This window comes from Pleurodeles waltl, chromosome 1_1 (assembly GCF_031143425.1).
Source record: "Pleurodeles waltl isolate 20211129_DDA chromosome 1_1, aPleWal1.hap1.20221129, whole genome shotgun sequence".
Classification (NCBI taxonomy): domain Eukaryota; kingdom Metazoa; phylum Chordata; class Amphibia; order Caudata; family Salamandridae; genus Pleurodeles; species Pleurodeles waltl.
The window spans coordinates 865,066,446-865,092,376 of NC_090436.1; the positions used below are offsets into that span (position 1 = coordinate 865,066,446).

A 25,931-nucleotide genomic window follows, 5' to 3' on the forward strand; every position below is an offset into this window, starting at 1 on the left:
CGTTGGTGGCCTTCAACGCCAGACTGCAGGACGAAAAAATCTTCTTGGACTGCGCCTTCAGTTTCTTTGAATCTCTGTCCCCCAGGCACCGTCGGGAAAGAACCAGGCGCTGACTTAGATGAACAGGAGGCCTGCACCACCAAGCTCTCCGGCGTAGGGTGCCTGGACAGAAAACCAGGGTCAGTTGGAGCCGCCCGATACCTCCTGGCCACGGCTCTGTGAACTGCTGGGGAAGATGCCGGCCTCTTCCACACCTCTAACACCGGATCCAGCAGAGCGTCATTAAATGGCAAAAGAGGCTCCGCCGCAGCTGAGGCCGGATGTAGCACCTCTGTTAGAAGGTTTTGTTTTGCCTCCACCACCGGCAAAGGCAGGTCCAAAAAACTAGCTGCCTTCCGTACCACTGCGTGAAAGGAAGCAGCCTCCTCAGTATATTCTCCCGGGGACGAAAGATCCCACTCAGGGGAAGTGTCCAGCCCACTGGCCGACTCCAGACCACGCAGCCCATCACCCGAGTCCTCTAGCTCTCCTTCCTCCAGGGCTCGTTGGTACTCCTGCTCCTCTAATACACGTAGAGCACGTCTCCTCGAATGAAGCCGTTGCTCAATACGCGGAGTCGACAATGCCTCCGCCGAAGTCGAAGATCGGCGCCGATCTTCAGAAGCCACCAACGCCGCGTCCGGCGCCACAGGTAACTTCGGCGCCGACGAAAGAGCAGTCGAAGCAGATGGACCCACCGGAGTCACAGGCCGAAATCCCGACGTCGACGGGATGGAAATCCCCGGGGCCAATCCCTCTGAAGCCACCGGAGCGGCCACCGGCGCCGACACCGGCGCCGAGCCCACGTTCCCAAAAGGGAGAAAGGGCATAAAGGGTGCCGGCCGAAGAGGCGCAGGATCACCCAAAGAAAAGGCCAAAGGCCCAGCCGGAGCACCCCCTGGAGCCATCTGTTGGAAGATGGCATACATCTCATTCAAGAATGCGGAACTATCGGCTCCAGGGGTGGGAAAAGCCGGATACTGGGGTGCCTGTCTCGGAGGCGACCCCGACGCCGGCCTCGACGTCTGCGACGCCGGAGATAACACCTGAGGCTCCAATACCTCAATCACCGACGCCTGTCCAGGTGAAGTCGGAGACGCCGGGGAGGGCAACGGCGTCGAAGGATGCGGCGTAACCGTGGGACTGATCTCCCATGTCTTTCGGCGCCGATCCGAAGACCTGGAACGAGTCTCCTTGCTTGAATGACGCCGAGATTCTCTACGGCGCCGGGAGTCTCGATGACGCCGATGTCTTGGCGAAGAAGACTTCTTGTGATGCTTTTCTTTTTCTCGATTTCGCCATAAACAGCTTCGCCTCACGTTCCTTGAGGGCCTTTGGATTCATGTGCTGGCATGAATCACAAGTCGAGACGTCGTGGTCGGAGCTCAAACACCAAAGGCAGTCGGAATGAGGATCCGTCACTGACATCTTGCCTCCACACTCACGACAAGGCTTGAATCCAGACTTTCTCTGCGACATTATTACCACAGCGAAAGACTACGCAGCAAAAATACACTGTAACCACAAAAGTAACAGTTGCTCCCTCGAAGATAACCGTTTCGAATGCACGGAAAAAAGGGAACTGACGTCGGCACGTCGTCGAGGACCTCTTATTGCCTGTATGACGTCAGACGGCGTCGCGTGGGCTAGAGTGACGTCCTCGTCGACGTGCAGAGACTAGGAAGAAGATTTCCGTCGAATGCTGGCGCCATGGGAGAATTCATTAGGTGAGGAATCCACAGGTAGTTGTATCCATCAGAAGCCTAATATATGTGTAACACCATGCATCACCTGATCAACATCACACCATGTACTTGATGAAGAAATTACCTCTCTGTTGTTCGGATTGGATGATGTATTTTCACATTTTTGTGGTCTTCATGCATAAAAGATTGTATTGATGTTCCACAATTCGGACTGCTTGGATTAGGCCTCTCAAGCCATCAGTTCCCGTGCACGTATTAAATTGTCTTTCTTTCTACCCTAAGACTGGCTTGTCTCTGGTTTTGTTCCTGCTCTGAAGGAAGCTTCAACACAAGGAGTGGGAAGACCTATTCTCAACTATTGTGGTGGCTGTAGAGGGAATGATGATGTGGTGGAAATTTGTTAACAGCTCTCATGAAGTGAAGGTTGACATTACGTGTGAGAGAGTGGTGGGAGAAAAATGTTTAAGTTACATGAAAACATACTATGCACTCTTGTTAGAATTTTAAGGGGCTTAAGTGCACACATAATAGCTAAGGGACCACAGACTCAAATCTCTCCCTTCTACTGCAGGTTAGACTAGGCGGACCTTTCCACATCTAGGGTTTCTTCACCTGTTGCAGGTCATTATCACTTAAGTCCTTTCAAACCTAGATTATGTCACACGATGTACCTTATGGCCCTGCTCCACTTGCTGAAAATTTATAAGGTTGCAGTCATACAACTTCTACACAATGAGGGGCAACCACATCATTCCGGCCCTTCAAGCTCTGCCATGGCTGCATGCGGCCTGTGGTCAGAACTATCTCATTCATGACTCTCTGCACCATCAACAGAACCATTGACAGTACTGGACCACTCTTTCTTTAACTTGAGCTTCGCACCAGACCAGAGTGGCTCTCCCTTGACCATCCGTTCTTCCACAAAGTCTTTCACTGGCAGTGCTTCATCTATTCTGAGATGGCCAACTCTGGAGCTCACTAGCAGTTACAATAACGATGCTGCACAAGCACTTTTAAATCGGGAATGAGTTAAAGACTTGGCTGTTTTCAGTCGGTCAACTCTGCTGAATGTAGAGCTGCATTGATAACTTGGATAGACACAAAAGAGCTTTTGTATACCATCTCCTGAAAGTCCTGCACAACATGAATTTGTAGACCAACTGCAAAGGATTTGAGACCACATAAGATCTTCTGGTTGCAATGATTTAAGAAGGTAAAGGTGCTGATTTTAATGGTGCATAGTACAATACCTGCTGTTCCACACATTCTTTTACCAACCATATGCATTATTTTTCTCTCCCTTTCAGGCGGTCCACACATTTATGGAGCTGACGCATGTATTTTCCTAAAGATAATTACAGAGTTTGTTTTGGGATCTGCTTTTTTGCTTGCACAATCGTACAGAAATCCAACACTTTCCTGTAGCATTGTCTCTCAATCGATCCAAAAGAAAATATCACGTTTTGGGTAGCATACTACTGACTATAAGCTGTACGGATGGTGCAATTTTGGGAATGCACAGTAGAATAGAAAGGTACCACTCTCTGCTGGTAATGTATTGTTGTGGGCATGAGCAACAGAATGTTTTGACACCAGGCTATGCTGCTGCTGTTCCCCCTTCAACCCCACTTCCAAAGGCAGCGCATCATATCAGGATCTGTGGCTTCAAATGTACAACACTTTAAGGAACGCCTGCATCACTCTCTTAACAGATCATCCAGGCCATTCCCATACTCAAACGACCTAAAATGGGGTTTTCAGAGACAGATTAACACCTAGGGGGTGATTCTAACTTTGGCGGGCGGCAGCGGGAAACCCCTTCCCACGAGGAAGCCGGCTCCGAATGGAGCCGGCGGAGTGGGAAGGGTGCGACGGGTGCAGTAAGCACCCGTCGCGATTTTCAGTGTCTGCATGGCAGACACTGAAAATCTTTTAGGGGCCCTCTTATGGGTGCCCCTGCAGTGCCCATGCCATTGGCATGGGCACTGCAGGGGCCCCCAGGGGCCCCACGACACCCCTCACCGTCATCCTGTTCCTGGCGGTCAAAACCGCCAGGAACAGGATGGCGGTGAGGGGGTCGGAATCCCCATGGCACCGCAGCAAGCTGCGCCGCCATGGAGGATTCCTCAGGGCAGCGGAAAACCGGCGGGAGACCGCCGGTTTTCCGTTTCTGACCGCGGCCATACCGCCGCGGTCAGAATGCCCTTGGGAGCACCGCCAGCCTGTTGGCAGTGCTCCCGCGGTCGTTGACCCTGGCAGTCAATGACCGCCAGGGTCAGAATGACCCCCCTAGTCTTTTGTGAAAAAGGACACAGGTGGTGTCTGGCCAGATATTCACGATTGTTACAAGTAAGCACCTTTAATGATTACAGGAATATTGTGAAAAACCAAGACAGACCAGTAATGGAATAAGTTCATAGGGCAGTATAGCAAAAAAGGTGGCCAACACACATGAGTTGCAGTTGCAGGGAGTTCAAGTCAGTCGCTAGAACGTTGCAGAGAGTCAATGAGGCAGAGGTTGGAGAGGGAGAGGGCCTGAAGCAGGAAAGAGAGCCAGACTGCCCTCTTAGCTTCACCACAGAGCTAAACTGGCTTGGGCTACCTGAGGCAATTAATTAAGTCAGAGAGAACATTCCTACAATACAAATGAGGTTGTTATAATTCATGCCAAAATGAGGAAAATTGAATGAGATTGTAAATTTGATTCTTATCCTTTTAGAATTTCAATGCAAGGTTTTCTGGGAGTGTAAGGGATACTGTTTGTATGGTTTAAATAAGACTACTACAGAACAGGAAAAGTTAATAGTTCAAACTCATTTACTAAGATATATACCTTTGCTTTTGACATGAAGAACTATATAAAAACTGTCCACAAATGTATAAACCAAATGCCACAGAATGGCATTGTCTAAGGACCACATGAGAGTTCAAAATATCACCTGCGATTCCATGATGTCATGCTTTCTTTTTATCATTAATTCAAATGCACAAAATGTCACATAAGCTTTGGGGTCAGTCAATTTAAAAAGATAAAGAAAAAACCACAGTGACTGAGTTTTGCGTTGGGTGAAAACAGCAGTGTTCCAGCATGAGAAATACATTGCAACATGTGGCGTCAAATAAAGTTGGGAAGGATTTGTCAGGTATAATCTTTAAGAGAGAATTATATTTACATGGTTCAAAGTTCAGTGTAGAGGGCTTTTGTGTACAATCGAATTCCAGACGGGTGTTTGCTTTAAAGCAGAGACCTGGTCATGAGGAGAGTTTTGGACATGGGAAGCCTATGGCTTTGTTCACATTTTTACTGTCTGAAGCAGAAGTTCTTAATCTGTGGTCCGGCTGGGGACCCCAAGTGGTCTGCAAAACCTACTCTAGGGGTCTGCACCTGCTTAGAAAATTAAATAATATTAACAGATTATTAAAGTGTATATAGATAAAGAAGCAATAATTTACAATAGAACATTTTAAAACATTCTGCAAATGTGAACGAGTTTGAAATTGGATGCAAATAATTGAATTAGTGCCAAATATAATATGGATGATGAGTGGCCTCAATTGAATTTAGCAAAGATCCAACCTTTGCATAAAAATTACATTTAGATTTTTTTAAATATTTGTTTTTGGATTAGATAAAATATTTCATCATTTGTATATTTGTTTGATGAATGCTTGCTCTGTATTTTCTATGGATTGATTTGTGGTTCAAAATATAGAGAATGTTTAGGACGGGGTCTCAAGGCTTCCAGTAATTACTGAACTAGGGGTCCCCAGATTCCAATTCCGGTAATGATTAACTAGGGGCAGTCGTGGCTCGCAGCTCCTAAAAGGGGCCGGGTGGGTGCGGCGCGATGGGGAGGGGAAGGGGGGGCCAGGGAATACATTAAAAAAAAATGTTTTAAATAAAAACTTACCTTACCTCCCCACGTGCCGCTCCTCCGTCGTAGGCTGCAGGCACAGGCTGCCAGCCTGCCCTGTGCCAATCCTGACGCTGCGAGCAGTGTCAGGATTGGCTGGAAGGTCACTCACAGGCCGACTGGGAGCCTGTGTAGGCTCTCTCCAGCCCGGCAGACAGCCTACTGCGCATGTGTGGTTGGCTGGCCCAAGACGGCCGGCCAAGTGGGCTGGCTAAACACACATGCTCTCTGTGGGAGAATGCTGAGCACTTTCCCTCAGTGCACATCAACCCCGTGGCTCCACCCCTTTCAGAACTAAAGGATAATAAACTTCGTTCTGAAAGGTTTGCAGCTTCTGCTGCTGGTGGGGGGCAACGCTCCTCCACCCATATGGAGGAGCTGCCCCTGGGGGGTCCACAGAAGTCAAAAGGTTAGGAACCACTGGTCGGAAGCAAAGGTATTTCGACGTGGTTTTACATGTACAAAGCAGACATTGAAACAAAGTGATTTCTTTGTCTACGACACGTTTAGCTGCACTGCAATGGAAGCGCTACAGTTGAATAAAAGCAATTTTTTTCTAGCAAGCATTGAATTTCTTAATGTTTCAAATGTGTGTCTTTCTATGCACTAATCATCCAGAAGCGTAAGTGAAATTTAGATTGTTTTGATGGTTAATAAAAATGAGTATAGTTTGGAAAGGTTATTTGGTCGGAGTGTGTTTGAATTGCTGGACAAAACGAAAAGTTAGCTTTATAAAGTGTATATAAATATCAGGGCATGTTGTATTTCATGATTCACACCACTAATGACAGTGGGTTTAATGAGGGTAGGAGTCACTATTTTCTCTAAAGATGGTGATACGGCTTATTTTCAATTAACAAGTTTGGTTGTGGGCAGGCAAATAAATCCCAGACCTAGAAGAGAGAGAAAGACCACAGTTACATTACTAACTAATAGTAGATGGTAACTAAATTCGCCTCAAACCATCGGCTACGGTTCTCCCATAGCCATTTATTTTTGACAAGGCACTCAACATTCAAAATTGTTTTGTTTTTCTTTTACCATTCATCCAATACTGATTATCTTTTTTTGCTATGACAAATCCTCCTCACAATGCATTGTCAGCGTTGTACGGGCCAAGTGGCGCAGGGGGTTCCAAGTATGAGGACAGAGCTGCTGCTTCCAACCAGCATATTCACTGAGGTGGAGGTGACCAAAGGAAGCGAAACACTACAATTATCTGAGATTAAGGAGGAGCAGGAGTCTCCTGTTTCATCACCATGACATGGCACTTGGCTTGGCTGAAGCTACCGTCTTCATTTATTTCTCAGTGCTCATCACATGCACACAATCACACACACAGCAATGCATAAGGCTGCCACACAACATGACTGAAAGTCCTATTACTGAATGCCTGACCTGTGAGCTGCCATTCGGTGGGTCCAATAGCCCGGGCCTTCATGATGTATTACAACTGTGGGCTAGTACAGAATGTGAATGACATCGAAAGCAATGACTGAAGTGGGCTGACCCAAAGCCCCTTTCTGTATTCTTATGATGTTGTAAGTATTATTTTAATTGATTACATGAGCCTGGCTCACAGTTAAAGGTGTCTCTATGCCAAACTTGTATACATATGTGACAGCTTATAATGAGTAGATGCCTCACAAACCCTTCTTAATGTCACCTCACAGCAGATAGTGGAAGATGTGCCATAGCTACATGCTGTATGCAGAACGGGTTCTAGCAGAGGGGCCGGGTGGGCCGGGTGGGCCAGGCCAATCCAAACATGACCTCAGGCCCACCCTGTCACGGCAAAAGAGGCCATGGAGAAGGCACCTGTAAAGTGCTTCCTCCATCTCAGGATCAGAACCCTGTAGTGTTGTTTGCCGTCTTTAAAGCTGCAACTGTGTACTCGGCAGAGGTGGGTGAGCCAAGAAAATTAACAAAGAGAGCCAAGCCAGAGCCAAGCTAAGAGTAAGAGCCTGATTCACAAATGTAAACTTACATTTTTACGTAAGTTTACTATCATTTTGTGTTCAAGAACTACAAGTGTACTTTTACTGACAGTAATTTTAAAACTCCGGAGATACCGCAGTCGAGGTGAAGAGTTCGGCACATTAAAAGATAGGACAGGCCCAACTTTTTATGTGCGGAGTCTCTGCCACGAGTGCAGAGTCTCTACAGTCATAAAATTACTATTTGTACAATTAAACTTGTAGTTTAGGAATACCACAAAAATAGCACATTTACACAGTGTTAAGTTTATGTTTGTGAATCAGGCTCTTAGCGATTCTGTCTAATTTGTGCCACATGTTGGGGTGAAGTAAATAACTGTTATCTCAAGTAAGATATTGTTTTGGGCTGAATTTGTTCTCACCAGTATGTCAGAATTATAAATGAGAGCATTTCATAATCTGATATCTTGTTACAGTACATTGCACATTCCTAGGTTACAGTCACCGCCACTTGAATTGTGCAGCTTTATAGCTGTGGTGCTTTCTGCAAAATTATGGATTTGCTGAATTTGTCACATAATCTATCACCTGCTGCATAATCTGCATATTTAAAAATGTTTCCTACTTAATGGGACCAAAAGTTACGACAAAATGCTGCAAAACATGTTGCAGAGCAGTTGAAGATCTTTTCCAATTGTTGACTGTTCACCTTTCAGTTGTTTATTGCTATACTTGGTTGTTAAACTTGTGCTAGTGAGGTGCAACACAGGCGCAAACAGTGCTAACACGTAAAAAACAAATGACAAAATTATGCAGTAATCACAAAATGTTGCCGCCTTACTCCACATTATTTTTATTTTCTTGCTGCATAATTCAGTCAACCCTGATGCATAATTTGATCCTCACTTGCTGCATAATTTCAGTGGCCCTTTTGATACTCTTTGTGTCACTACATCTACTCGCAATAGGACTGCTCATAATTCAGTGCAATAAAGGGCTACCATAGGGTATGCAATGTGGGATAATAGACATGTGGTGGAATTGATGCTAATTATCTAGTCTCACTTCAGAACTAAATAAGCCAAGCCATGAAGCTTCGACTCATCCTCAACTGCAAACTCAACATCACAGCCCAACTCAATGCAATCATTGCTTTATGCTTCCACATACTGAAGATGCTAACGGAGATTTTCAAATGGCTTCCAGTCAACACGTGGAAAATCATCACCCACACTTGCCACCAGCAAACTGGACTACAAGAACACCCTCTATGCCAGGTGAACAAGCATCTCATCAGGATCCTGCAAAACTCGGCAGCCAGAATCACGTCCAACATCAGACATTCACACATCTCACCTCTCCTGAAGGAACTACACTGGCTACTCATACCCAAATGTGCGAGCACATTTCAAACTGTGCATCCATACTTTTTAAGGCACTCTGGCCCATTATACATCAACAGTACCATCTGCTTTCGCAAACCTTCCAGGCACCTCAACTGGGCAAGACTCATATTTGCACACATCCCACACTTATGAAAAACCAGATCTAGTGGTAGAGCCTTTTCCTCCATCACTCCTAAAGCATGAAATTGGGTGCCGTTACACAACAGAGCCTCCTGCTCATTCCTTGAATTTCACAAGAAGTTGAAGACCTGGCTTTTCGAGTAAACAAACAAGGCCCTAGGCTTGGCTAATCTCACATAGGATACCCAGGGTGAGAGTGCATTTTACAAACCAACATAACATGACATGACACAAGAGAGGCAAATGCACTTTATGGAGCATTCAGTTAAGACTGATACAAAACCCAACCATGCTGGAGTATACGGTTAGTCTTGAATGATTGATTGTGTTTCCCATGCTATGTGCCTGTTTGCTTCTGCACCCACATCCATAATATAGGTAGGATGAGAGGCAATTGATTCCCTCATTTGTATGGGATCACGCCCCATGGAAATGAGGGAACGACCTCTGAATATAGCACTGGCTATACATGTGTGCCCGCGCTATCAGTATTACAGAAGGGGCTGCACAAGCATCTGCTGCCACTTCTGTAACTGGGGCACGCTGTGTAATATGGCCCCAGGTTACCTGTTTGACTGCAATTACCAAAAAAACTGCTCTCGGTTGTCAACAACACTGCTTTCTTTTTTCCCAACAGTGTTGCTGTTTTTGTAAAAACTTTTTTCATCAATGAAAGTACACTGCAAAAATAATGGCTGACATGAAAATAAACAGTTACAAAGTTCACAGTATGCAAAAAAATAGTTATTGGGCAAATTGCAAGGACTAAGCAGCCAGTATTCCTAAAGGGAAACGTCAAGACATAGGTGTGGTCATGGGCACCTCCTTAAGCTTGAATTGCTATTACAATCTGCATGGAATCCAGGTGCACGTGTCTGGTCTGCTGGAAATGATAAAGGTTGGGGCTGCTGAGTGTAGCTCTTACTCTCAAATAATGCCCTAGATGCAACGTATGCCAGGTTGGAAGAAGATACGATGTAAATCTTGGGCTTTTAGGCAACCTCCAAAATTCACACAATTAAGGAATTAAGGTTCAAAGCATTAAACTTTGATGTGAAACGGGAAAGATAGAGAGAGAGTAAGAGAGAGAGAGTAAGAGAGAGATACCAATCTAATGCCTGAATTGCACAACCAGGAAACCTAGGAATCAATCCCGGGTTGCCTGCTTGACAAAACTGTGTGATCCTAGTCAATTACCTTATTTCGCAGTGCCTACTTTTCCTTTAACATCATATTTGAGAGCATCTTGAAATACATCAATTACGTATGTGTGCTGAATAAAATCCTCTCTTGTAAATTGTTAATATACTCTAATGTTGCTTAATCTATAATAAGAACCTGGTCCACCGATAGAATACACGACAAGCGACTTACCCATTCATTTACTAATGGTTTCATAGTTAAGGCAGAGAGTGGTCATGAGTATTTCTCAGTTCATGGTCCGAAATGATCACTTCTATAACAAAATGCTAGTCAATGCAGTGATACTCTCTATGCTTTAAAGCGGAATACTTCCGCAAGTTAAAGAATTGCACCATTTTGAATGTTTAAGACTTTAATATGTTGTTACATGTCGCTTGGCGCACAATTTACATGTCAAATACGGGGACAGCGAGGTCTATGTATAGCTGTTCCAGCCAAGACAGACCCTTCGCTCCGTTTGGCTCGTCTCTCCCTAGTTTGCAGGCTCCCACACCTCTTGCCCACCCGAAGAAGACGTGAGTCGTAACCCCTCACACACCTCACTCCACTCATCTTCCGTTTCTCCCCATACTTTACGTAAAGAACTAGTGCATTGGTTGTGTTAGTCACAAGGTGGCCCTGCTCTTATTCGTTAGAAGAATTGAGGAAACCGTATGAAAGTGTGGCTGGTGTCTACACCTACTTGTATTCTGTTGGTTTGTTCTGCCTCCGCCAAAGAAAGTTGTTGTTCTTGGTTTTCACGAATCAGAGCTTGTATTTGATCTAGTAGATCCTTCCTTTCCTGTTCCTTTTGACTAAATACTTCTTCATCGGCAGCTAATGCGTCCTAGAATAAAACAAACAAATTCAAAAAGGAAATGCTCTGTCAAGAGTCAAACGTTCTGATCTAAACACTAATACTTCAAATAGGTTTAGCAATCAAGTATTGGCAAAGCCAGTAGGTGGCGCCTTTGAGTCTCATTGGCTTTGTCAATTGCTTCTAGCATTGCAACACAGTCAAAATAAACAAGCATTTGCACTGCAATGGGCTTCGCGTATGCTCGAGTTACAGCTATTATCATTGTAAATTCCTAACTAGACTTTTCTTGCCACATACATTGAAAGTTAAAAGTAAAACACGCAAGGAATATACTGTGTTTTTATTTAAGATCGAAAACGAAAGGACATACCATGTTTGTTTATAAACTACAAATGCCAGGACATAATCGCGCTGTAGTCGGAACCTCAAAAATAAATAAAGAACTAAACAACATCCCTAAATGAGCCGGACTAAAGCTATACTTTAGGAGAAAAAAGCCCGCGCTTCCAGTTAGTCTTTACGAACGGCCAGTCGGCCACCCACAGTTATATCGTTGCGGTGTGAGACCTACTGAAGTTGATTGCACGCTTTTATGAGTAAATGTTTTTGTTAGTGGCGATGACCACTATTTTTTTTATTTACGTTAACAAGCTGGATTATGCGTTTTTGTGATCCTTTGATACCATTCATCAATGATAAAGTGTCTGTTAGATCCGTTTTTTTAGTGTCATTTAATAGGAGTGTACAATTGGATTGTAAAAGTAGATATTTTAACCAACCTATTTTTAGTACTATAAATCAGTATGCGCTAACAAATATGAAATCATATCGCTATAAATAATGCATTATTGGTCTGTATTTAAGGAATCGGTTTTTTTTTAACGATTATTTCTACTTCCATTCTACACAATCAGGTCATTGCGGGAATATATTGAGTGCGCAACTGCACTAAAGCAATAAACTACATCAACCATATGTGAAAAGTTTTGACAAAACACGCATCGTGCACAACGTTACCTTTGAGTGTGGAAATGGGCATGATAATTGGCTGCAAAGCAAACCTTTGAAGCGCGACTGCTATGTTTTCCACGCAACACGTTACCTTTAAAGCAGTGATGTGAAGGTGAGAGAATTAGTGCGTGTGTGACTGCTGAGTTTTTAAAGAAATTAATAATCTGGTTGTAAAATACTAGAAGACACTTCACGAAGAGTGCATCCACTATTGCAGCTCCATATTAAGCCCTTGCTGTGTGGGTGAACATAATTTAAACCCAGAAGAAAAGGAGCGAAAATTAAAGTGCTACAAAACCATTGTGGTGAGTCTTAGTGCTTAATTTTAAAAGCCCACTTTTATTGTAAAAATGGCAATTGAAATTGTAAAAGGCAAAACATTTACGCTACAAAACAATAATTTCTAAGGTAAAAACATTCACAAACTAAATGTATCGTTGTTTTAATGGTTTTTTTTATGTGAATCTGAACAAAGTAGCCATTCCCTTAATTAAACGAAAGAGGGGAACTATGGGAGTTGTATTTGAAAGAAATGTGAACTGTAGCAGCCTAGTGTTAAGAGCACTTTGTATTTTCCTTGCGTATGAAAGGGAATGTGGGGTATGATCCCATCTTGAGTAAACACAGTAATACAGATAGGGATCAAAGTGTCTCCGAAGACGCAGCCATATTGATCTCTTGAGGTTATGTTCGCAATAACGAAATAAATGCTAACGTCTCTCTGGCAGCTCTACGAGTGTGGTGTCATTGAAGCCCGTAGGAACTTCGGTGACTTGTTGGAAACTCAAAAATAAGGAAAGACTGAAAATATGAGCTGAAAACGGAGAGGATAGAAACATACCATCAACTTTGAAAGTACAAATCCACGCATATGAGCGCATGTCCCCAAAACAAATACAACGCACGCCATCTAACCCACATGAAATAAACTTAGCGTGTTCATAAAGGGGAAAAATACAAAACAAACCTACTGTGTATCTTTAAAAACTACAGCATGAGATGCACGCAGCGCACTGTGGTGTGGAAGCGGCTGGGGCAGGAAGCTGTCTTGCTGCACGAGGACGAGTTGCACCGCGGCCACGGGCTGTCACAGGACTAGCCACTCTGCCATGTCAAGCAGAGCTGGGGGCGGGAGGTTCAGGAACCAGTGGCTGAAGTCACAGAGCATTGTGGCGGAGTGAGCAGCACCTACACTTAGCATTAATTTTTTATTGTGCGAATAAGCAAGTTATTTCACAGCGCCATGGCCGCCATGAGCGCGAAGCAGACGCACAAAAGGAAACAGACGTTCGCTCGCAATGAAACGTATTGGCAAAAGTGCAATTATCCATGTAACGGCAAAAGTTCAATTATCCATGTAACAGGGTCGATGTCATGCATAGCGCTCAACTACTGTCCACCGAGATTGTGTTTCCTACGAAATAAAGAGAAAAAGTAGTCCAGAAACCATACAGAAAACATGGAGCCTTGTATGTTGTCAGTAGTTTACCAGTGCGCTTGAGGAATGCTAAATACTGGAAAAGGCATGACATATGCATGCCTTTCATTAATGAAATCAAGCTAATTTTAAAAGGCAAGCCCACGAACCAATTAAAGTGACAGCCGTGACATAGGCGTGGTTAAAAGCCCACAGAGAGATTACAACAGTGGCCAGAGCGATTTGCGAGCTCAACCATAAAAAATATATTCATGACTGTACAATAATTTCACGCACGTGTGAATGTATTAGATCACATTTGCGCGCTAGCAGAATAATGTGGGCTCCACGATGGACATCACGTGGATTAGTAAATTTGAAAAAAAATACATTTTTTACCCTAATTGCGCTACATAAAACAAAAAAAAGCACCAAGGGTATTTGTTGTGTGGTGGTGGTCGTGGAAAAGCAGCACATGGGGGGCACAATTTGAAGAGGTCACTATGGGTATCAAAGAGCTAGTACCAAGGAGGGCAGGTTGGCGGCAAGAGAAACACATGAACAGTAGAGAGCAGCATGTGATGGCGGTAGGAGAGAATCACATGGACAAAAGAGAAACAGGGAAGGGGAGATAAGAAGGGAAAGCACATACATTTGTGCAGGTTTGGATTGGGAAATCAGGCATTGGGCGATGGGAGGTGCCTCAGGGTCACCTGTGGGCCGTTTTTTTAGGGCCAGTGTAAACAAGCCCAAGGTACTTAGGCCCTCATTACAACATTGTCAGTATTGACCGCCTAACGCAACGGCGACGGCCGCCAACATACCGCCTCCGTGGCTACGAGCCGGCAATGAGGATTATGACCGCCGACGGTATTCCGCCAGAAATCTGGCAGAACACCGCTGCCGGTCATGGCAGCGGACGGCGGCGCTGCAGACAGCAGCACCGCCACGCCAGCAAAACACCACCAACTGTATCATGAGCAATGATACGGCCTGGCGGTGTTTTGCTGGCGGACGTTGCTGACAGCAGCGCCGCGGACCGTCTCCAGCCGGAAGACCCCCTGCAAGCAGGTAAGTTGGGTTCTCCGACCGGCGAGGGGGTTGGGAGGTGTTGTGTGTATGTGGGGGTGGGGTGGGTGTATGTTTTGGGATGTGTGCATGGGGGTGTGAGTCATGCTGGATGCATGCATGAATGAGTGATTGTGAGTGTTGTGTGTTGTGGATGCATGTGTGTGAAAAGGTATGTTGGTGTGTGTTTTGGTGTGTGGGTATGTATGTGTGCATGCGTGGTTGGAGGTGGGTATGCGTGTGTGCATGTGTGTATATGGGTGTGCGTGCGGGTGTGTATATGTGCGGGGGGCAGGAGTGGGTGGGGGAGGACTCTGGGGAGGGGCTGGACGGCGGGGGAGACCCCTATCAGTGCCAGGGAAGAATTCCCTGCACTGTTAGTGCCTACGAAAACCAAGGCAGTAGGCCGGGTTGTACTCCCGAGGGTGGGAATGTGACGGCCGTCGGGCTGGAGACCAAAGTCTCTAGCCCAGCGGCTGCTACCACCCTGGCGGTCGGTATGTTAAAGTGGCGGTGTTGGATGGCGGTAACCGCCAGGGTCCAAATCTCTTTTTTTTTTACCACCGGCCTGTTGGCGGTATTACCGCCGCTTTAACACCGACTGCCAGGGTTGTAATGAGGGCCTTAATTTCTTCCCCAGTCAATTTATTGTGGAGCCAATATCATGGGCACTCCACTGCCATGCTGTAAATTGAGATTGGGGGCCATGTGCAGTTTTGGCCTTTGATCAGGAGCGGCTCGCTGCTCTTTGAAGGGGGAAGGCGGCGAAGCGCATGTGGGGGGGGAGAAGGGTAATGGGATGAGGAGGAATTACTTAAAAAACAAAAATTAAAAATAAAGAAAACCATTTATCTTTCTTGCTGCCAACACCATCACTGCACTGATCCTCTGCTGCAGCAGGCACATGCTCCCAGCCTGCCCTGCGGCCAATCTGACCGCTGCTGTCATGCGGCTGGCGCTGTGACAGCAGAGTTCTGATTGGTCAGAGCGTCCAGCCAGGGCACTCCAAGGCAGAGTGAAAGTCTCTGCCTTCTCTCTCCATCCCAGCAACACAGTGCTGGGTTGGAGAGAGCCCAGTGTGCATGTGTGTTTGGCTGGCACAATTTGGCAGGCCAAACATACAGGCGCACGGAATGCCTCTGTCCCAGTAGTAGTCCATGGCCCCACCCCTTTTTACTATAAAATGATAATAAACAAAGTTTACTATCATTTTATAATAAAAGGTTTGCAACTGCTGGCGGGGAATGGGGGGGGCGACGCTCCTCTGCCATAGCGGAGGAGCCTGCCTTTGAGGCATTTCCACCTTGGCTCTCTGCCTCATGTGGCCTGCGCTGCCAGGAGCAGGGTCACCACTCACCGAGTCATCATAGACCATGGTGGGTGTGGGGAGTGTGGAAGTATGCAGGGACCTTTCTGGTGGGACCAGGTTATTTTGTGTTGTTGGGCCATTCTCATGCAAGCCCCCTTGTAGCAGCAGTTGCTTTTCTTGGCCCCTTCCCTGCCAGGTCATTGCCCTAAGGCTATAGTGGGCTGTGGAGGGTGTGAGTAAGAGAAGCAGCCTCTCTAGGCATCAGGTGTTGTCACCTTTGTCTTAGAGTCTTCTAGGCCTTGTGGGGTGAGGCTTGGGTGTTAGTTGTGTGCCACCTTTCCCATAGGTAAAACAATTAGATTTACCGTTATGGTGAGAGCTGCCAACAATGCTGGAAATAGGTTCAAGTCCTGGTGTCAGTTCAGCATCCTGTGATTCTGGGCACATCATTTAAACTCCCTACTTAAAATAAAAATGAATTTGATCTTGTGTAATGTAACTGGTGCTCATGTACATTGCTCCAATTCCTTTGGATTGAGTTCACACTATTTAAAACTACAAAAAAAAGTGATAACAAATAATAAATTCCAATGCAATTAAACAGATAGTGATCCATTAAAGAATTGATCCAGGAATGTCGGTCACTTTTTTGGTAGTGCCTGGGACTAATTTTTATCCCAATTCGATCTTGCACTTGTGGACTAATTACTCAAAAAGAAAGAGAGACCAGCGCGGGCAGAGAAAAGAACGCAGAGCAGATACAGCAACACTGAGTTGGGGTGGAGAGGAGCACAGGAAGGAGCAAGCTGGAAAAGACGTGCACTCACATGGATTGCTTAAGCATATACAATAAAAGTAATTCCCTAAAAGTGAGCAATGAGAAGATACAAAAAGAGGCTATGCTCCAAGGGAGAAACAAACTCAAGATTAACAATGCAAGGCATCATATTTGAAGCAATCATTTGAGAGTGACAATAGTGCTAACCAACTGTAAACAATATGAAGGCTTAAATCTCAAGCCTACTGTAAGATCTGGTTAACTAACAATTAGGGCCTGATTTAGAGTTTCCGAAGGGGGTTGCTCCGTAACAAACATGACGTATATCCCGTCTGCCGTATTACAATTACATTATAGGCCATGGAACTTATAATATGGCAGACGGGATATCCGTCATGTTTGTGACGGAGTAACCCCTCCACCATCCTCCACATCAGGCTCTAGGCTTGCGCTGTCTAGTAGGCTCAACCTAATAAGCTACCCCTTAAAAGTCTAGATAATACAGGGTGCATATGTCACCTCCAGAAGATCGAGGACATGACATTTTGTATCCATGTGGCTAGGTCTGTGATATTCAAATATCTTTCATATATAAATAAGAAAAATAAATATGTCTTTTGAAGTACAGCAAATGTAGCAAGATAAATACAGAATTTAAAGGCATTTTTATTTCTGGCTCGACTTTTCGGCGATCCACTAAAAATCAGCTTGCAACCACCAGCAGGTCGCAGAGTCTAATAGCATATTGAGAAATTTGAGATTTGTAATGTACGCACCTGTAATGAAGGAGACTTGGTTTGCCAAAAGACGAATATGTTACTTTCCTTTGGTAACACCTTATCTGGTAGAGAGTCTATCTAGCCAGGAGATTCCTTAACTTAGAATAATCCCCAGGCATCAGACTGGATCTGGAAATTTTTTCAGCCTTCCAACACACCATCTACAAACACCCTTTCCCTCTCTTCACCAATTACACTCAACCATACAATCCTCACGCTCCATTCCACCACACATATTACCTCTTCCAGTCATCACAACTAACACAAACTCCCCTGACACACATCCATCCCCTCTTACACGCCTCATACCTTCATCTCCAAAACACATCAACACCCCCTGTAATACTCTAATTCCACTCACCAGCACTAACTCACATACAAATCCCTCACCGAAAACCACTACATCAATATCCCCTCTCACTATTCCACAAAAACAATACAGACCACACACATCAGCACATCAAATCATCACAAACTTTCATTATACTTATCGTCACACCCACTCCCACCATCATGACTACACAAAGAATACAAAGTTATCACAACTAACAACACACCTGCTACAAGCTCAAGATACACTGCTCACCCTTCTCTTAAACAAAACAAAACCAGCACTAACACTTTTTCTACTCTGCCAGCTCATAAATGCTCGGTCACTCACAAAAAACAAGCACCACATCTACGACCTGCTCATAGACACACAACCTGACTTACTATTCATAACAGAATCATGGTTGGGAGATGACATGGCCCCAGTGTTACATGAAGCCCTTCCTCCGGACTATCAAATCATCACACAAAACCGTATAGGCAAGAGAGGAGGTGGACTAGCTATTATATTCAAACAGGCAATAAATCTCAGTAAAACAGACAACATTTCCATGCAAAGTTGTGAAGCCCTCCTCACCAGATGCCATCTAACTCCAACTTCCTCCTGTAACTTTCTAATCCTTTACAGACCTCCAACCTAACAACTCAACATTCCCGGACGCTTTTCTAGACACAGTCTCAAACATTATTACATTATACTCAAACCTATGCATTCTTGGGGACCTAAACATTTGGTTTGACAAACCCAATATGCCCCATCCAAAAGCTATCACCACCGGCCTAGTTGCATTGAACCTACATCATATTGTACACAACCCCACACACATCACTGTACACATCCTAGATGTCATTTTTGCTTAACCTGAACTAGTTACCGTTCATAGCGTCACAACAATCACATGGTCAGACCACCATTTGATAACTTTCCGACATTAAAACCACAAATAAACACACCTCACAACTACTTATATACATGCACCTATCGACCTTGGACCAAATTCAATTTTGATGACTTAGAAACACAACTAACAGCCAACACAGATCTAGATACAATTACTTCTGTTCCAAAACTTTATGAGTGGCTACAGGAAGCTTTTGATATCCTAATACCACTCAGAAAAACTAAACATGACAAAAGAAAACCAACACCTTGGAGAAACACAGAACTTAAAAAGATAAAGCAACAAATCAGAAAGTTGCAGCGGACCTGGCTCAAAACAAACAACAGTTAAGACAAACTGCAGCTACACAAACGTAAGAGAATGTACAAACCATCAATCAAAAAAGCTAAAAAAAAGGTACTACTCAGACAGAATTCAAAATGCTAAATCTGCAACCAAAGAATTTTATAAAATTCTAAATGAATTTCGAAAACCTACATGCATGGAAGGAAGTCATCCCACTACTCAAGATTTCACAAACAAACTGGCAACTCATTACACAACCAAGGCAGACACACTGGACTCCTATTTAAAACTTAAGAAAACCATCAGCACCAACCCCTTTCCTAAAATACCCTCTAAGAATAAACCAACCCAGCCTCTACAGTCCTTTAAACAAATATCACAAGGTGAATTTATGGATTTGGTCAAAGCAAGCAGACCTTCCGGTTGCCCTTCTGACCTTTGCCCACCACACATCTTCAAGAACATTCTTTTATCCACTTCTGCTGCCACTCCTGTAAGAAGAATCATCAACAACTCTTTAACTACAGGCACTTTTCCTGTAGACCTGAAAAAGGCATACATACAACATTAAAGAAAACAAACCTAGACCTGCAAGACCCCAACAACTACAGACCAATCACAAATGGACCTTTCCTGGGCAAACTGATAAAGAGCAGCATTCACCCAGATATCACAATTCATTGAAGACAATTCTATACTTTGAGACTACCAAACTGGATTCCGCCCAGGAAGAGGCACTGAATCGGCACTCATAACAATCTGGGATGATCTTAAAAACACAGTCGGCCGCAATGGAGTTGCACTACTTCTCTTGGACCTCTCGACTGCCTTTGATACAGTTGACCATGACACCCTAATTCAAAGACTCCACGAAGCCGGCACAGAAGGGACTGCTCTCGACTGGATTACATCCTATCTTCAGAAAATAACTAATATAATCTATTCTCCCCCCTTCTCGTCCAAACCCTACCTCACAAAAGCAGGGGTCCCTCAAGGTTCAATCATCTCACCTTTGCTTTCCAACATCTACATGATATCATTACCAGAACTGATCAATGATTTTCACCTCACATACTAGAACTATGCAGATGACACACAAATAGTACTTAAATTAGAATGCCCCAAAAAAAATGAAAACTCACTAATCTTGAGTTGCCTCAGAGCCATTGATCAGTGGATGACTTGGAGCCACCTCCAACTGAATGCCTCCAGAAGAGAAATACTCATATGTGGTGACTGGAAAACTTATGACCCACTGTGCGCCTGGCCTGACGATCTCGGTTACCTCTTCAATTATCCAAGGAAGTTAAAAACCTTGGAATCACCATGGACTCCGAGTTAACAATGAATGCCCAAGTGGACAAATTAGCACAAACAAGCTTCATCACCTCTAAGACTCTACAACGCATCTTCCCCCACCTCGGATTTCCACACAAGGTGCAAGCTACTATCTCACTTGTACTATCCAAACTGGATTATGCCAATGGCCCCCTACCATGGATCTTCTCTATCTATTATGAAAAAACTGCAACATATTCAGAACTCCACTGCCAGGCTACTATTACATGTAAAGCCACAAGCCCACATCTCTCCTGCCTTGAGAGCACTACACTGGTCACCCGTCGCCAGAAGATGCACCTTCAGGCTGCTTTGCATCACCCACAAAGCTATACATGGAACAGGACCGCTTTTTATCAGAAACAAAATAACCAAATACATTCAACAAAGAAACCTCCGCTCAAGATTGGCACCACGCCCTAGAACACCACCATACAAGAAAAAGACTATAGGTGGTACATCTTTCTCCGTTCAAGCAGCCAAACTGTGGAATTCACTACCCCCAACTATAAGATCCACAGATAACTATCATGTCTTCAGAAGACTACTCAAGAGTTGGCTCTTTCCTTCATAACCAACACATTCAGACAGCTATGGACTGCATATGCCTGTGTTGGTAAATATTTTTTATCTGATTATGTGTATATTCTAGATATATATAGTTCTTTAGAAAATATGTATCACTACTATGTCGTAACAATAAACTACACACATACTCTTTAAACTTGTTTAACTAATGTATATTTACTCACGGTTTAAGTATGCATATGTATGTACATATATGTGTGTATATGTGTATGTATTCATGTGTGTATTTATGTGTGTGTTTATATATACATATAATATATGTGTATGTTATTTTATGCTTAACATGTTCATAGTTCATTGCATAGCTCCTAGATAAGTTGTTATATTAGATACTTATGAATCCCTGCTCTCATTTTATATCACACTGATCAAATGTTTATTATCATAGGTATTTGGCTATTCAAAAATTGAATAAAGATAAATACATGTTAGAAAAGTACACTTATTAATTAACCTCAAGTATTACAAATCTTGAAAGTCTGTGTTTATACAATACTACTTTTCTTCTCATACTATACCCATTATTATATTCCTTGGGCATATATTCCCTTATTATGTACTTACATATCTATATATTTTTATTCTAGTCCTACTGTACTAGAGAGAAAATAAAATAAAAGTAAAATAAAATCTATAAATAAAATTCAAATTATAAATAAATCTATATATATATATATATATATATATATATTACTAATAATAATAAATAAATTAAAAATAATGATAAAAAATGTGTGTGTGTGTATATATATATATATAAATTATAAATAAAAAATATTATATTTCTACACTCTTGTAAGCTTTAAGTGGTCTACCCATCACCATATGTCTTGGCTCTATCAATCTATCCTCCATTCCCACTATGACTCATCCCAAATCCGTTCTACTACTTTCATCCCCTAAATAACCCTGCCTAAGCTCTTCCCTCCTCTTACAAATCTAACTCACCCAAACCTCAGTTTACTACCATGATCTCCCAAACAACCCTACTAAATTCTCCCTCATTTATCTCACCTTTAACCGATCCAAAATCCCTCCTGCTACTATGATCTCCCTAACCCTTTCCAGACTCTTCCCTCCTCCATCCCCCCTTTACTCATCCCATGCCTAAATACTATTACTATAAACTCCCAATTAACATTTCTAGATTCTTCCCTCCTCCACCCATCCATTACTCCAGTCAATCCCACTAACAAACTCACATATCCGTGGCTCAAATTAACTCATAATAATACTAAAACTGTACTCATATTTCCCTATACTAATCCACAACTAATTCCTTTTGGGTTCCGGAGTAGTGTACTACTCGCCGAAAAGTGCTTGAACGCCTCGTCAGGTGTAGTAAGGACTATATAAATACTATTACAATACAATACAATACCCCTCCATGCTAATAGATGGCATCGTTCAGCTCTTCTTGGCCTTGTCGAAGTCATCCATCCCAGAAGTGACGTGCAGGGTGCCTATATAGGTGCCACCCCAGCATGCTGATGTCAGTTTCTTTTCTGAAGTGTGAAGCATCTAGCCACAATGACCACTGGTGCATTAAACTAGGGTCCTTAAAAGGGAAACAACCCTTTACAGTGAAAACTGTCCACAAAGTGGGAGGATGGGTAGGTTGGTAAGAAATCTGCAGCTAGACAGAGTCTCTACCAGATAAGGCCTAACATAAGGTAAGTAACTTGTTCATCATAGAGACTTCTGGTCACAGATTCCTTACTTTAGAACAGATAGCCAAGCAATACCTCCCCAGGGGTGGGGCTGCGACACAGACTAGACTAGAAAATCCTTTGCGACCAAATGAGGAAAATGTCTGTCTTTGCGGACCTGACTGTCCAGGCAATAGCACTTCGTAAATGTGTGCAGGGAAGCCCATGTTGCTGTCTGACAGATATCCAAGACAGGTACTCAGCAGGGCCACATTTTGATGCAGAGCACTATCCATTGTGAAATGGTCCATTTCTGCACCACCTTTCCTTTTTTGGCTCAGATGTACCCAACAAAGAGTCGATCATCCACCTTGAACTCTTTTGTGCGGTCAAGGTAGAATGCAACATTATTTTTGGGTCCAGTGGATGAAGTCTCTCGTCTTTTTTAGAGGGTTGAGTGTACAATGTAGGCAAAATGATTGACTGGCCTACATAAAAAGAAGGTACTGCCTTCGGTACAAAGGATGCTCTAGTGTGAAGGACCAGTTTGTCTGGGTAGATGGTAAGGTACAGAGGCTGTGATGACAGTGCCTGTAGCTCACTGACCATCCAGGCAGATGTTATCGCCACTAGGGAGCACGTTTTTAAGGTAAGAAGTCTGGGAAGGAAGTTGTGTAGCTGCTAGAAGGAAGCACACATCAAAAAAGTCAGAAGTAAGTTGAGGTCCCACATAATGAAAGGAGCTGGTGGAAACATGTTAAGACCTTTAAGAAACCTATTTGCAATAGGGGATTTGAAAAGGGAAGGCTGATCTGGCAACTGCAGAAATGCTGATATAGCAGGCAAATAAACTTTTAAAGAGCCCAAAGCAGAACCTCCCAGCTGGGCTAGGGTAGGAATAAACAAAAAACTTGGGAAAGGGGTGCAAATGGAGGGTCAACTTGTTTATCTGTACACCATGCCAAAAACTTGCTCCAGTGGCAGGCATTTACAGTCTTGGTGGAGGGATGCCTGCTGCCAAGATCACATTGCAGACTTCGTGTGGAAGGTCAAAAGCTGTCAATTGTTGACGCTCCATTTCCACATATGGAGGTGAAGATATTTCAGGTTAAGGTGCAGAACTATGTCCTGTTGCTGCAAAAGAAGAGCCTCCAGAAGACGCAGCCTGATGGGAGGACCTGTGCTCATGCTCAACAGCTCGGGATACCAGATTCTCCGTGCTCAACCTGGAGCCACAAGAATGACTTAAGCCCATTCATTACTGATCTTCTTGAGCACTATAGGCAGGAGTGGTATTGGCGGAAAGGCATACAGGAGGCATGAGCTCCACTTAAGACAAAAATCATTTCCAAGCAAGAGCTGCCTAGGAAATTTCAGCACATAAAATTGCTTACATTGTGCAATCTTGACGGAGGCAAACAGATCCAAGCAAGCCTCTCCTCATGGAAGAGACCTTTAGCCATCTCCAGATAGAGACACCATTCCTGATCCACTAGGTATTGACGGCTGAGTTTCTCCGTCCCAGCGTTCAGAAAGCCCGCCAGGTGTTGAACCACCAGGGATATGCCCTGACATTACAGCAATATCCAGAGGCACAGCGCCTCTTTACAAATCAAATCAAATTTTATTTCGGTTAATTAAAACCATAAAAGTACATGTCACAAACAATGATCTAAAAGAAACACATGTGCATTGATAAAAATGGTAACGTCTTTTCGGGGGACAATCATCACCCCATATTCTCAATATAACCCATCTTTTCTTATACTAACTCTTTGGTAAAAACCAAATATATGGTGCAAATGCGACAGTTGAAGATGTACAGAAGGCAAGGGTACAATAAAAGAAACACAAAGAGAAGAGAAAACATCCTCGTGGGCAACACTATCACCCCATTTCTCTTGTTCTCCATTGTTGCCCTTCGTCTTACATTGCCCCTTCCATAACCCAAATACAAAATGCAGGTGTAGCAAAATAACATTTGATATAGGGAGTAAGAATGGGATAAAAGAACAAGTTAGGTGCTTGTGGTAATTCTTTTTCTGGTGGATGCAGTATCTACCTGTGGAATAATCACCTTTTGAGTATCTCAGTGCGCAGCATACAACAGAAACTCTCCACGTCAATGAGGACTTCACAATGGTACGGCTCTGCACGCGACTCCGTCTGATGTCATCAGACCCATAAGAAGTCCTCACTGGCATCAGTTTCACCCACCTATTTTCCCCCGTGCCTTTGAGGCGAACGAGTGAGCACCAACATTATAAAGACAGCATGTGCAAACCCAACTCAAAGATTTATATACATTTAATAGTAAACATTCATCCTGTAAACACAATTTCCAATGTATAAAATACATAAGTTTTTCTTTTTCTTAGTATATCCAGACAGGCAAAATGAAGGCGAACGGGTCAATGAGGAATCCACAGGTACATACTGTATTCACCAGAAAAAGCGTTACCAAAGGTAAGTAACTTCTTCTTCTGATGGATACATCTACCTGTGGATTCTAAAACTTTTGAATAGAGTCCTAAAGCAGTCCCACACTCGGAGGTGGGTGCCTGTCAGCCTCTACTAAGAAGTCCTGCAAAGCAGAATGGGCAAAATGACCGTCTTTCCTCACTTCTGAGTCCAATCAGTAATGCTTTGCAAAAGTGTGGAGGGAAGCCAAAGTTATTGCCTTGCAGATATCAGCAACAGGGGCATCCCTAGCCAAGGAAGACGTAGCAGATTTAGCTCTGGTAGAATGAGCCCTTATACCCTTAGGAGGCTCTTTCTTTGCCAAAGCATAACATATTTTGATGGAAAGGATGACCCACCTTGACAATGTTCTTTTGTAGACGGCTTTGCCCTTTATTTGGTCTACATAGCTGATGAACAGCTGACCGTCCGTTCTAAATTCGTCGTCCTGTTCATGTAGAAGCTCAATGCTCTCTTTGGATCCAGACGATGCAGCCTTTTCTTCTCTGTAGAGGGAAGGGGAGGAGAGTAAAAGGTCAGAAGGGTAATGGACTGCCCTAAATGAAAAGGAGTCACTACCTTTGGCAGGAAAGCCACCCTGGTTCTCAGAACCACCTTGTTAAAATGAAAAGTGATAAACAGAGATTTAACACTCAGAGCTTGGAGCTTGCTAACACGCCTAGCCAACGTGATTCCCACTAGAAAAACAGTTTTTGTCATAAGGAGCCTCAATGGGCAACTATGTAAAGGCTCAAACGGTGTACCCATCAGGTACCGTAAAACCAAATTTAAATCCCACTGAGGCATGATGAGCGGAGTGGGGGGATACATATTAGTCAAACCCTTATGAAACCATAAAACTATAGGGACTTATACAATGAGGGTTGGTCAGG

The 25,931-nt window shown here is 43.8% G+C and overlaps 1 protein-coding gene across 1 annotated transcript in view; it reads right to left on the reverse strand.

Annotated features, from left to right (window-relative positions):
• Positions 1-25,931, reverse strand: part of KIF27 (kinesin family member 27) — a 455,459-nt gene that overhangs the window by 331,871 nt on the left and 97,657 nt on the right. The window contains exon 5 of the mRNA XM_069229770.1: positions 11,008-11,151. Coding sequence (XP_069085871.1) covers positions 11,008-11,151 — 144 coding nt within the window. The remainder of the gene's footprint in view (positions 1-11,007; positions 11,152-25,931) is intronic.